Below are 13,933 nucleotides of genomic sequence, written 5' to 3' on the forward strand. Positions count from 1 at the left end.
TAACAACACAACAATGCCAAGTCTCGTGCTATGAACGCACAAGTAGGTAAAAAGTACATGTGTTGAGCTACCAAGGACCTTAATCCCAATCTTTTAGTTGGATCCACAATCCTTGCACCCTTTTTTTTTTGGTCGATAATCCTTGCACATTTGTGAATAGTATGATTAATTAGACATAACCCAGTCTAGGTTGTTTTCAGTCACTAAACAATTGATTAAGATTATGAATCATATCCAACCATATAATCAAACTCGTCAATCAGTGTGTCTCCAATTGAAGAAGAGAAACTATTAATTAGATTGTGAATCCGCATTATCAATTAAATGAAATCAAGGTACTAAGAAGCTTGTTTAGAGCGGCTAACTATCAATCACTGGGGTTGCTCGTTCTTTGGCCATGGAGGGTGCGCTTGCCCCTGTTTTCTCAAATATGCATCCATTGATGATCCCCATGATTTCCATGTTTTCTTGCATGTTTTCATTTCATATCGTTTTGCATGTGGTTTTTCATGATGCTACCGCTACTCTAGCTAACGGTCTTCACCCATGCCAAGACAAATCATTTGCGGCATATAGTATGATAAGATAATAAAATAAGATCCCAGGCCAGAAAAGAAAAGACTATAAAATTTACATTTGCCAAATGTCTTAAGTGCGTTCAGTCACATGTTCTCTTTTAGACCACTTTCTTCTCGTGACGATGCTTTTTATCCTTAGATTCATGATTATGTTCCAGCTTAGGTTCCAAATTTCCTATGAATCTATCAACAGAGATGGATTTTTTTACATGTTGAATCTTAACAAACTTGGCTTTCTGCAAAAGTCGGTTCCTTCTTCATTTTTTCTGACACTACCAAATGCCCCTTTCAAATTTCACCTTTTTAATTGTTATAAAGAGTTTTCTAACTCTTCTTCTCTTGTTTTAGCATGTGGGAAACTTAAAACAACTTCTAGCTGTCATCATTTGGATATTAATTAATATATAAGGTAGAATAGTCTGGAGATAACCACAGAAAAAGGAAAAAGACTGATTTTGAGTTTTTCCCATTGAAAATTCAGCTACTCTCTGATGTGATTGGCTTAATTTATTCATGTTTCATGCTTGCATCTGCGTCTTTGCTTTCCCTTGTGGGTTTAGCTGAGTGGGCTTGGACTTGTTTGTTTTGTAATGTTGCACAATGATTGTTTGACGTAGCGTGATAATTGAATGACTAAAATTATTGTCTAGAATATAACTTTGAAATTCACTACGAAGAATGAGGGAACCTTAAGTTTATTGAAAATCTGAAAATAACATCACATAACCCTAACAACAGGTTTAAAGTTGATTTAGATACCCTAGAGACCGTAGGAATTCAAAATGATTTAAAATAGGAAAATTTAACGAAGTTTCAAAAAATTGATAAAACATAAAAACTCGATTTTGGATGCCCGTATATGTAATCGATCTCGGATGCCAGAAAAAGCCCCTACGTCATGACAAAACAACGAGTTTTACTCATGACACCGTTCTCTTTCAAAACAGATTTGTCCTTGCGTGTACGTATCTCCATCTCCTTTTCAATTGCTTCTGTTATTTGCTCTACATCATTTTTTGGATAAGGTTGTGTCCATATGAAGCAATTTCCAGACCCAAAAAAATAGTAATTATAAAATTGATGGTCATTTCATTTTCTCTTTCTTGTTGCCATGACTAGGAGCCATGGCAGATAGCTCAAACTCGAAAGAATCAGGACATGACAAAGCTCATATGGTGCAGTATGGCCTTTGCACAAACCAATCTCTGGTCCAGTGTAGACCCCTTTATATCAAAAGGTCCTGTAAACCGTATTTTCCAACCTCATATTCCCTTTTAATCTTATTATTGTGTTGGGTTTCGTCAGAATGTGTGCAGGGGACCATAAGCTCTTCCACATGATAAGAATATATTATTGGGTTTTCAATTCAAGTCAACAGTCAGTACTGAAGATAACACAAGCACCAGATTGGGCTTTGTGTTCTAAATTGTTTATACCAATTGATCATTGATATCAAACAGCTAAAAAACCAACCAAATTTACTTCCACTTAGAGCTCACATAACAGAAGTTACAAACAAAAAAACTGAAAACCCAAACATCATTAATCCAATAACTATTGTACAAAGATGGGAACTTGCAGAATAATGCCCCCATTTGATTGCAAGCAAACCCTGATCATACTACAGCTTCCTTTGTTTAAGCAATGCAAACTGGAAAAAACCCATGCATATTAAGTACAACCAAACTTTGTTAATAACACCCCCAAAATTTTCTGCTCTAACAGAGAGAGAGAGAGAGAGAGAGAGAGAGAGAGAGAAAGAGACACCATTCTTGGTCTGGCACTTCATTCACTTGTTGAGTATCTTGAAGTCCAGTACTTTTCAATCTCCTCTGCTGATCTTCCAGGAATTCTACCAGCAATCAGAGACCACCTGAGAGATATATTTGTAAACACCACATTAGCTTATCCAAAATTCAGGAAACTTTAGATTAGTGGGAGAAAATTAAACATAAAAAGAAGAAGAAGAGATTAGCTCACCTCTCACCAACCAGGTTAAACATCCTAGTGATTAGAGTTTCCTCATCTTCTGAGAAGTGAAGCTTAGAGTCTTGACTACTTTCCTCTGCAACGAATTGAGATAAAAAAGTGTGTATTCGTGAGTTGATCTAAAAAACAAGTCACCAAGGAATTGAGTTCGTGCATCATGTTTGATCAAAAGGACTACATATTTAAAATAGTTGTAGAACCAAAATTTTTTGGTGAAGTAATGCTTTTGACTTTTGATCAGAGTCACATTGAAAGAAACACAGATTTCAAAGGATCACCCTATGAAAGAATCATAAGAAGTTGAAAATTGGACAGCTAGTTTTTATAATTTGGAACAACCAATAAGATCCTTGTAGAATGATTGGGAAATTAACATCAAATTTCAAAAGGGTACCTCTAGAATCCACAGAATTGTCATCAGAGGTGGAGTGATCCAAGTCAGCCATTGAAGTAGTTGAAAGTACGAGACAAACTGAAGCCGCAAATTTGAAGTGGTTAAGTTAATAGAAAAGAGCAAGTGCAGGAAACTGTGTTTGAAACTGAAGGCAAGTAATCTAAGTTGTATAAATAGGAGGAAGATTCCTAAGAAAATGTTGTCCATGGATAGAGGGAAGAATGGGTGGTGAGGTGAGGAAGCCAAAGAAGAATGGTAGTTGGAAAGAGTGGGTTCTAGTCCACCTTTGATAGGTAGTTGAATACTCAACTGTTGGTTGGCATAGAATGTTGATGATTGCAAATCTTTGAGTATTTGTACTCACACCTCCAAATCAGTATACTGTGAGATAAAAAGATAATCAAATGTTGGGCCCTACCCTCCCAACTCCAACTTTTTCTTATCATGACATGATTTTAACTTTCATGATCAAATCATTTTGAGTCATTTGATTATATGCATGGGTCTTAAGATGGTTTTGATTTGCGAAAAAAACACAACTCCTTACACTTTATTTCTCGAAAATCATCTTATTGAAAGAGATTTCAAATTAGAATTCCGTTCATCCTCGGATTAGAAAAACATCCCTTCAAACCATAATTGGTTTTTGGTGCTTTAATCTTGAAGGTAGGGTGTTGTTTGGCATGAGATATATATATTCAAGTGGTTCCTTGGTGGCAAGTGCTTGGTGGGGATGTATTAATATCAAGCGAAATACGTTGGCCGTGTCTTAGCAGTAATTAAGAAAATGCCAAATTAGAAAACAAATAATATGATACGATATGACAGCACGATCGTCGATGGCCATTAAAAAATATGCAGTTTTGTCCCCGGCTAATATTACTTTACTGATATTGTCGACTGGAAAGCTGAGCTCCAAGAAATTATCACGCGCCATTTGGAAAAAATGTTACTGACAATCGGTCAGGCGTATTTTAACTCTTACCGTTAAAGTATTTTGTGTATGCATCAACGATTCAAAGTCGGATCTAAACAAACAGTTCCAAGCATTCGCTTAAGTTGATTAAGTAGAAGTAGACAATCAAATTATCAGTGTCCTTGATGAAATTCGAAAGGTTACTGGAGTTGTATGGCCCGTGGTTGAGGGTCAACAGAAATCAAACAAAAAAGTACCTGTAAACCATTTTGTACGGCCAGAGTAGATAGTAGGCTTTTGTTTTTTTTATCTTTTGGTGAATAAAAGTTTAAGAAGAGATTGACTACCCTCACTATTAGCACAAAGTATATTCACAACTTTGAACAAAAAGACTTACACATAACACCTAACTGTCAATTACCATCTGTATGAATTTATATAAGAAATTATAAATCGCACACCTACAATAATAGGCTACACATAATATAAAGACCTTACCAAGTAATTAACCTTCGTTGGCAGATAGCGGGCTTGGTCATCCACAAGACTTCAAGTCTAAAGTCGGCAGGCAATGTACCGTCTAGTATTATTATTCTTTTGAGCTAAGAGATAAGCATTATTATTATAGGAGGTCTTGTCCTTTTCCAAGAGAATTAAAAGTAGCCTGTGTTCTTTGACTATATAACACGTAACTGGATATTATGAACTTATCAAGATGATCATTTCCAGACACAATTAAGTAATATAAAAACTAGAAAAATATGTACAAAATATATATTTAAATAAAATGAAAATTTAGACTATAAAATAATATGTAAGGAGCTATCATCCATATCCGCTTGGCATAGGATTGCATAGGATTGATCGAAGTCAAATTTATTTAGAAACCTACACAATATTCAAATCCAGTTCATGTCTTTTTCATTTTGTCAATAAAGTGCAGAAAATTTTACGTACTAATATCTAGGATTCAAACCCAAAAAAGATATATATATATATATATTATTAAAAAGTTCGAACCAATATAACTCATTAAAATATAACTCTTTAAAATGTGAGAGCGAAAAATAATTTAGATTATTACTTATACAAAATAAAATAATTTAAAAAACACGTTGGATGACTTCAAGTGCACCACAAACCGGATCTTTCCCTTGTTCAGCCCACACCGAGATCAGTTGGATTTTAGATGTTTCAAGCCGAACCAACTCGAAAAGAAAAGATAGAAGCCAAGCCAACCCATAACATTGGGTTGGGCCAAAAATTGGACCAGGTTGCATCAGCCCATTGGACAGTGGACCGTTTTCGCAGCCTAAAACCAATTAGTTGTTGCAATTTGCATAATTTTTTCATTTAATAAGAATATGCCGACAAATATGATGCATTAATGGCTTCCTCTTTTTGCCTTAAATTAAACTGATTCTCACTAACCATTTTAAAGGGTTCCTATCTACCAGCAAAAGATGAAATAATTTTCTTTTCATTTGTTGCTTGGAACACGTTTAAATAGAGGAAGTCATTAATTGAGTATAATAGTAAATCTTTCAATATTTAATGCCCGACCTCAAGAAAAAAGGAATATTATATGCATTTTGATATATCTAGTATGGGAGCTTCACCGACAATAATTTTATGCCAAGAATTGGTTAAGGATTTCTAATCTCAACGAACCTTCATGCCAGCTGATGGTAAGCAAAAGATTTACTCCTCATTAGTGGAAAATGAGTTCGACCGAAAAACAGAAGCCATTTTGCAGAAACAGGAATAGTTTTTGAAGCCACTAAAATGTTTCTGCCAATCACAAATATTTAAGTCCTGTACTCATCCTTTATATGTAAGAATCTCCCTTGTAAGAAAGGTGCTATTGATTGGAAAGCATAAATCAACAAGCAGACCTGCTGGTCATTTCCGCGGTACTTATAGAAAGCAGAACTATATTATTATGAGTAACGGTATTCGAAGTATCCTGCCACATAACACAGCAAGCAGCAGAACTTGAAGAAAAACAGTACTATTGTATCAGACCTTTATAAGGTACATGTAACAGAACAGATTGTAGCAACACTCAATTTCAGATGATATATTACTCGTTTTGAGTAACGGGGCCGCTGCTATTCAAAAACCATGAAGCTTGATGTCTTCCTTCTTAACAATGCCAGCCTGTTTAAAAGAAGATGACAAGTTGACAACTTATATTATACACATCAATCAATAGTATAATGTGGCGGCAACATAATTAAAAAAACAGACAGATCCACTACCTGCACAAGGAAGGAGGAAACATTCTTTCTCTGGTCCCCCTGAAGTTGTATGACCTGCAACCATGAAACATATAAGCCTTTGGTTGCAATGACAGTAAACCGACACGTTGAATATTTGTATAGATGTTTTGCCGATATCTAATGAACAACAACGCTCACAATACATGGAAAATGGTTAGTGCAAGCTTGCACCCTATACTCAAGGGAGAAGAAATCTAATACACATGCAATAAATTCTCCTTTCAGCCCTTTTCATCACAGCAAAATTAGCAACAACAATCTTGTGGCCCAACATAGACTATCAAATAAATAATGCACCATATCTTACATCTACTTTGCAATCATGGTACCAAAAGAATGCATCTTGATTTACTAACTGCCCATTTGGCATTGCTTATTTGGAGCAAAAATCACTTATTTTGAAAGTTTTTTTTCCAAGAGACGGGAACAAACCTGGCCTAACTCAGGATCCTCGACCACTGTACCATTACAACAGAACTCTTTCTTGAGGTCCTTTAGTATCTTATTGTAGCTGTATTCCTTCTTCAATCCTTGCACAGTAGTCAGGCTTTTCCTCCCGTTACGCTGCTGCACACGCACATGCACATACTCTTTTGTCCCAGCACCTGAGTCCTCAGCATTTGCATCAGCAAAGGGATCTGCCCAAACAATTCACAAAGACACAAACCACCAAAAATTTAATGCTTAGATTGCTTGAATGAAGTATGCTTCTAAAAAGTCATATCACCTAAAATGGATTAGCTTGAAATTAAAAGAACAGAACCTTACCAAAAGCAGATGGGACCTGGGTGTCGAATTCAGACATGAAACTTGACTGTTGGAGGAAGAAAATCAGGTAACCAACAAAGGGTTTTCTTAAAATATTAATATTAAATCTGCTACACAAAAGGGTAGAGAAAACTCAATCAGCCAAATCCAGAAAACATAGAAACAAAATCACAATTTGATAATTTCATGATATTAACAGGCCAAAAAGTCACAGTAATTACCAAAGTACACATCTTTTATTGATCCAAACTCACTTCTTCCATATTACCAGAACCCAAACCTCATACTCTTCGACTTACCCCTAATATCATAAAATTAAATCCACCATGACCCAATTCTATACATACCCAGCTTATACAAATTGCCCATAATCCCACAATCCTCAAGCTCATACAAATCAAATCGACCCAGAAAGAATTAATCTAAATTAGCGATAAATCAAACACAACCCAAAATAAATTTCATTCCTAAATCAACAATAACGATAACAACATGAAAAGCGAAATTACCTGCACGAAGAGACGGTAAATCCAAGCAGGCGATTTGGAAACAGAGATGAGGTAAAGAGCGAAAGATTGGTAGGAGCTCTATATATAGGATAAGAAAAAGTCGTGCTAACCACACAAACTCGGATTTTACTTTATTCTTTCTTATTTATCGCGTTAACGAAGAGCTTCCTGCTGCCGTACACCTTTGTTTGGCTTGTTCTTTTGTGGGGGTTCAGGATTGGACGGTTGGGAGAAGCGTGTGTGGGAACGGACGGTTGTGATTTACCTTCACGTGGCATTGCCCTTGAGGATCTGATTCTGCCTAAGCTGCATATTGCCTGCGGTCGTTTTCTCTATGACACCAAAACACACCGCCACATCTCGTTTCACCGTTTTAGACTTCCAAGTACTTACTTAGAGCCATTCCAGCAAGGACCCCAAGCCTCGGGCTGGGGGTTGGGGAATCTTGTCCGGGTTGGGAGTGGGACTCATGAAGACGGTTGACATTTTTTTGGCAATAAAATTATGAAAAAAATTCTAAAAAATTTTGATTTTTTTTTCTTCTATAAATACCTATAAATACCATTCACTTTCAACACCAATCCTCATACATTTTCTTATACTTCTACTTTTATTTACTTTTTACTCAACATTTTTCTCTCTTTCAAATTGTATTTTTATTTCTTATCTTTATGGCTTCTTCTATCGAAACCGGAGGGCGTGAAGCACCATGGAAGATGTTTTTTTGTCAGAGTCATGGGTCCAAATTAGTCATTGTTCTGTGTTAGGCAATGAGATGAAATTTTGTCATATGTGGAAAAAAAATTCATGCCGAATTTTGTGAAAAAATTCCGGGGTTGACTCGTACCGAAATGGCATTGTCGAGTAGGTGGAAAATTCTCAATAAAGAGTTGGCAAAATGAAGAGATGCCTTGGCAAAAGCGAGGGATAACCATAGAAACGGGGAAAATCTTAGTAGCGAAGTAAATATGTTCTAATTTTCGTTTTATTAAGTTTAATGTCCTAATACTTATATATTTTTTTAATGTTTCTTGCATTTTCAATATTTTGTTAATATTTCTTGCATTCTTAATATTTTGTTAATATTTTTTGCATTTCCAATTATTTCTTAATATTTCTTGCACTTCCAATATATTTGTAAGGTTATTTGCATTTTCATTTTTTCTTTTTTGGTTACTTGCATATCCAATATATTTTAAATATTTCTTGCATTTTTTTTTTAATAGATGATTCAAGCATAGATGTGGTTTGGTGCAATTGGGCAAGGCAAAAAAACTTTCAACCATCATGAATGTTGAGAGGTGGTGAAAAATTGTAAACGCTTCAGAATTATTCCCACGGGTCCAGCCGTTATGTTAAACGAGACGCCACTCTGTGATTCAATGACATCGGATTCAACTCTCGATTCCCCTATGAGTCAAGACTCACCCATCGAAAAGGAGCCGAGACCCATTGGTCAAAAGGCTGCGAAGGCAAAGAAAGGGGGTAATTCGAGCAGTAATACATCAAAAATTTTGGAGAAAATTGCAAGGCAGAGCGTCATAAGAGTTGAAATAGAGCAGAAACGCCAAGAGAACGAAATGGCAATTCGAGCAGAATATACACGAGAAAGGGAGTATTTACGCAAAAAAGAGATGTACAAGACGGATCGGAAAATCATGATGATGGATACAAGCCATATGTCCCATGAAACAAAACAATTTTGGAAGCTAGAATGAAGGGATGTTATGAGAAGAAGACTTTTCTAGGATGATAGGCTTAGCAACACGGATTGGTTAAATGATCAAAACCATTAAATTAGTTGGCATACCTTTTATGTATTTGTATTTTTCATGTTTTCTATTAAAGTTGTTGTAATTCATGTATTTTATTTTAGTAGTAGTAATTCTTAATGACTTGTATTGGCTTTCTTTATTTAATAAACAAAGCATTCAATAAAATACATTTTTATTCAACATATTCCATACATCAAACAAAACATAATTAAAAGGAAAAACCACAACCAAAGCATAATAAAAAATTAAAAAAACTACAACCAAGGCACAATAATAATAACAAACAACAACCAAACCATAATAAATAAAAAACAACACAACCAAACCATAACTAAATAAAACCTAACCAAAGCATCTATACTCCATCATTCATCTTCGTTGCCTTTCACCACCCATAGATGCTCCATTAAGTCAAGTTGACGTCTTTCATGAATATACGAAGATTGCATCTCTGTATATCGATCTATCATACGGGTCATGTAACGATCATCCCTAACCAACGGATTTGGCTCACGCGGTTCTCCACTTGGCCCCATGGCCCTTTCATAAATTTGTGTCAAGGCTGTGTGACAGGACCTGATCCAATTTCCGCTTTGGAAACCGAGTCGAATCCTGTGTGTGTCCGACATCTGGAGAATGTTGAGCACAAAAGACCTTTTTACCCTTCTCGTCTCAAATTCTTTTCAAATTTCTCTTAGACTTCTGCCGAAATTTCGGCAGAGTCTCCTCTGTATTTTGACCAATCCCAAAATTTTTCACCTGTTAAACAATCAAATGATTTCACACCAACTGCCAGAATATCTCAAGTAACCAATCTCAATGCTAGTTTCTCAGTTTCAACTAGATATCAGAGCATTTTCTAAATTTTTCAGGGTTATAAGGATTTTCTACAACACTCTACCTGACTTTGAGGCGCGGAAGCTATGAATGGCCCGGTGGTGGATCCTGCGCACTTCTACGGCCTGGGGGCGAAAACAGGTTGAAAATGTGAGTGGACAAAAATAATGTTCTTGAAAAACAATTTTATAAACATAATAACCCCCAGTTAAAAATAAGTAAAAATCTAAATCGAGGGTTTATCTACATTTCAATACAAGGTATTCATACAAGCGTGTAAAAACCTGCTAATGAATGTGCTCGTATAACTGAACAAATATGTAAAAATATAAATGCACGAATATCAAGAAACTGATATAAAATAACTGAAAGTTATGCTTGAATAAAAGAAAACTCAAATCCTTTGAAAATACCACCTATTTGTACCCCTGTCATGTCCGTCAATTCCCCTGGCAGGTCTCGGGCGCCACGCAGTCTACCCGAGCCGTAAACTGGCGAAATCAGGGGACTATGATCAGCCTGATCCGCCGGCAGATTCCTCGATGACACCAAGTCAGCTCGAGTCGCTCTGGCAGGATGCAGGGGACCGTAGTCAGCCTGATCCGCAATCCTGGCAGTCTCGGGGACACAGAGTCAGCCGAGCCGCAATCCTGGCAGGTCTCGGGACACCAAGTCTGCCGAGCCGCAAATCCTGGCACTCACGGTCCGAGCGTCCCCGAAACTCGTGAGGCAAAGTCAAGTGCACTGACATAAACTGAAATCGGACTAGATGTCCGTAGACATCGGTCCAACTGTGGGTAATCACCAAATAAAAATGGGTACGTGGTGGTTTTAAAATAAAATACTTTTAGAAAAGTCTGATCAATAACTGAAGTCTAGAATCAAGCTGCTATCTCATCTGACATAAGCTTCAAACTCTGTTTTCTATATCTGTTATATGTAACAAAGCAGCAGAAACTTATAGAAATGTTATTGTACTAATCATGCTCGGAAAGCACTCGATAAAACTTACTCAAAATCAAATAATGAAATTTGCTCATATAAACTTATTCATAAAACTTAACTATATAAAATCAAAATATAAACTCATTTATAAAAACTCATTTATATAAAATCAATATAAAATCACTTATGAAATCTTATTTATAGAAATCCTTTATATAACTCATTTATATAAAATAATTCATGAAAGAAGGTCCACTCACTGCTGGTCCGAGCTAGCTGGACCCTTCGAAGGTCCCTCCTGTGGGTTAGCTGGACTCCTGGTGCCTTACTCGATCGATTTGGTGGAGAATTGAAGGAGAAATTCGAGCTGGAAGTTCGGGTGGATTCGGACGAACATCCGTCGGAAAACATGGTTTTCCGGTCAGCTCCGGCCGGCCCAAGGGTGGAGGTCGGTCAGGTTTTGACGGCGAGAGGGAGGCGGACCTGATGGTACCCACGGCGGAGATCAGCTCGGCCTGTGGTGGCCGGGCCGTCGCCGAGAAGGTGAAGGGTCGCACCGGGGCTGGTGCCATCGTGAAGAGAGAGAGAGAGAGGAGAGAAAAAATCTGAAGGGGGAAGAGAGAGAAAGGGATGAAAATCTGATTTTTTGACCCAATTACCATTTTACCCTTCGCGGTATTTAGACCATAACTTCTTCGTTACAACTCCGATTCGGGTCTACTCCATGTCTACGAACTCGTTTCGCCGCGCTCTACGCAATGGCGTAAGCGGAATTCCCAAATTCTTTCTCGATTAAAAAGTCAAATTTTCCCCCATTAAAATATGCGAGGGCAAACTTGTCTTTTTGCTAGAAGATATTTTTCTTACTTTTTTTAGATATGTTGTTTTGGGTTATTACACTGTGTTCATGGGATCTGGTTCGTAGACCTCTGCAGCATCATAATCATACTCATCCTTTACAATCATATTATGGAGGATGATGCAAGTCATCATAATGCTTCTCAGGACCTCCTCATCAAATATACGCGCCGCACCTTGAATAATCAACCACCGAGCTTGGAGGATGCCAAAACACCTTTCGACGTCTTCCTGTATCCTTCTTGATATGAAGCAAATAATTTTTGCTTTTGGGATCGGGGATTCGGAATGGATTTGACAAATGTGATCCACCTCGAGTAGATGCCATCAGCTAGATAAAACCCCATATGGTACACTGTATTATTGATTTGGTATGTGATTTCGGGCCTTCACCTCTCAAAACATCGTTGAAGACCGGGGATTGACCCAGCACGTTGAGGTCATTTTGGGATCCTGCAACTCCGAAGAAGGCATGCTAAACCCATATATCGAAGCAAGCAACGGCTTCAAGGATGATACTTTTTTGGCCTTTTCTATTCCCGTAATCTCCTTGCCAGGCAGTTGGGCAATTCTTCCATTGCCAGTGCATGCAGTTGATGCTACTAATCATTCTTGAAAATCCTCGAGCTTCGGATTTTTGTAGAAGCCGTTGGAGGTCCCTGGGAGTAGGTCTGCACAGGAAGTCTCTAGTGTATAGAGTTTCGACTATATAACAAAATCTTACTAAGGCCTCCAACGTAGTGGACTTTCCCATCCGGGCAATCTCATCCACTTGATCAGCAGATGAACCGTACACCAATATTCGTATAACAACTGTAAGCTTTTGCTCCGGAAAAAGTCCCAAAACCTAGCAGCATCACACTTTTGAACAAAGTATGCATCATAATTGCAAATATCATGCATGACTTTATTGAACAAATAGGGTTGCATTCTATATCGCCTTCGAAAATCAACATCAGAGTAAGGGTGGGCACGGTTTGGTTTGGACCGATTTTTGCCTCAAATTAGAACCGATCCGGTACTATTCATCCATTTTGGTTCGGTTCGGTTTTAATAAAAAAAATTCAAAAACTGTCTGGTTCGGTTTGAACCTGTTTCGGTTCCTGTTCGGTTTTGAACCGAATTATAAAAATTATTTTTTAATACAATTCTCAACTGAAATATTATTATTAACAAATTATTCAATTTCATATAAAAATAAATATTAAAGTTAGAAAAGAGATATATTTTGAAATTGAACTTGGATAAATATTAGTTTTTTTTATTTTTTATAGTGAAATTAAAAATATAGCATTAAATATAAATATATATTGAAATTATATATTTTTTAAATTTGACCGGTTCGGTTCGGCCCGGTCTGGTTTTTGAAGACATGGAATCAGATCTGGAACCTGTTCAAACCGGTCTGATTCGATTTTTGACCGGTTGTTGACTTTTTGGTCAACTCGATTTTTTTCGGTACGGTTCGGTGCAGTTCAGCTCGGATTTCGGTTCGTCGGTTTGAGTGCCCACCCCTACATCAGAGTACAAAGAAGTTGGGATAAAATAATCTTCCAAAAGATTCTTACGCCGAGAATGCCTATGTCTGTCCACATTCCGGCGATGACTGACTTCTGAACCATGGCGGCGACCTTGGTTATCTTCATCAAGCAAAGCCACTGATATGAAAACTTGTTCATCTTCTTCTCTCTGTAACATATTTCTTTCATCGTGTCTATGGCTTCTTTCATTTGTTTCTCGTTCTTGCCTCTCTAAGGATTTCCTAAAATCTTCCATTGAGAATGGAGTATGAATTTTAAACTCTGAGAAATGAAAATATAAAAAGATGTGGTGTGAAAGGTATGAGCTGAGCCTATGGTTTTATAGAAAATTTTGCCAAGATAGAGATGCCATGTGACTTGATTTGATTGGATGAAAATCTTATCTGAATTTTGAATTTTGAAATTCATCTGAAATTTGAACCCAAAAATTTATCTGAATTTTGAATTTTGAACCCAAAAATCTTATCCGAAAATTTTATCCGATTATGAATAGTCTTGACACGTAGGAACACGAAAATCTTATTCGAAAATATTATCCAAA

At 36.9% G+C, this 13,933-nt stretch overlaps 2 protein-coding genes across 4 annotated transcripts; both read right to left on the reverse strand.

Annotated features, from left to right (window-relative positions):
- Nucleotides 1-1,963: 1,963 nt before the first annotated feature.
- LOC117623509 (transcription factor CPC-like) lies at nucleotides 1,964-3,304 on the reverse strand. Its single transcript, XM_034354520.1, has 3 exons — nucleotides 2,962-3,304; nucleotides 2,559-2,643; nucleotides 1,964-2,451 (listed from the first exon to the last, which is right to left on the reverse strand). Exons 1-3 carry the CDS (start codon nucleotides 3,011-3,013, stop codon nucleotides 2,364-2,366), a joined length of 225 nt encoding a protein of 74 aa, XP_034210411.1. The 5' UTR covers nucleotides 3,014-3,304; the 3' UTR covers nucleotides 1,964-2,363.
- Nucleotides 3,305-5,720: 2,416 nt separating this feature from the next.
- LOC117623039 (protein translation factor SUI1 homolog) lies at nucleotides 5,721-7,757 on the reverse strand. 3 transcript variants are annotated; one of them, XM_034353882.1, is made up of 5 exons: nucleotides 7,437-7,757; nucleotides 6,928-7,034; nucleotides 6,592-6,797; nucleotides 6,139-6,192; nucleotides 5,721-6,037 (listed from the first exon to the last, which is right to left on the reverse strand). In XM_034353882.1, exons 2-5 carry the CDS (start codon nucleotides 6,962-6,964, stop codon nucleotides 5,993-5,995), a joined length of 342 nt encoding a protein of 113 aa, XP_034209773.1. In that variant the 5' UTR covers nucleotides 6,965-7,034; nucleotides 7,437-7,757; the 3' UTR covers nucleotides 5,721-5,992. The 3 variants fall into 3 exon arrangements, with proteins under 3 accessions (XP_034209773.1, XP_034209774.1, XP_034209775.1); XM_034353883.1 differs by having other exon boundaries at nucleotides 6,928-7,037; nucleotides 7,437-7,567; XM_034353884.1 differs by having other exon boundaries at nucleotides 6,928-6,973; nucleotides 7,437-7,565.
- Between the last annotated feature and the right edge of the window lie 6,176 nt (nucleotides 7,758-13,933).

The sequence above is a fragment of the Prunus dulcis genome, chromosome 3 (assembly GCF_902201215.1).
Source record: "Prunus dulcis chromosome 3, ALMONDv2, whole genome shotgun sequence".
Taxonomy (NCBI): Eukaryota; Viridiplantae; Streptophyta; class Magnoliopsida; order Rosales; family Rosaceae; genus Prunus; species Prunus dulcis.

Bases quoted from the DNA above. Each gene is read 5' to 3' on its own strand.
- LOC117623509 (XM_034354520.1), bottom strand. From the start codon at position 3,013: ATGGCTGACTTGGATCACTCCACCTCTGATGACAATTCTGTGGATTCT. The intron at 2,644-2,961 runs GTACCCTTTTGA...AATTCGTTGCAG, and splicing joins CAATTCTGTGGATTCTAGAG to AGGAAAGTAGTCAAGACTCT. The intron at 2,452-2,558 runs GTGAGCTAATCT...TATATCTCTCAG, and splicing joins TTTAACCTGGTTGGTGAGAG to GTGGTCTCTGATTGCTGGTA.
- LOC117623039 (XM_034353882.1), bottom strand. From the start codon at position 6,964: ATGTCTGAATTCGACACCCAGGTCCCATCTGCTTTTG. The intron at 6,798-6,927 runs GTAAGGTTCTGT...TTGTTTGGGCAG, and splicing joins CCAGGTCCCATCTGCTTTTG to ATCCCTTTGCTGATGCAAAT. The intron at 6,193-6,591 runs GTTTGTTCCCGT...TCATGGTTGCAG, and splicing joins AGGATCCTGAGTTAGGCCAG to GTCATACAACTTCAGGGGGA.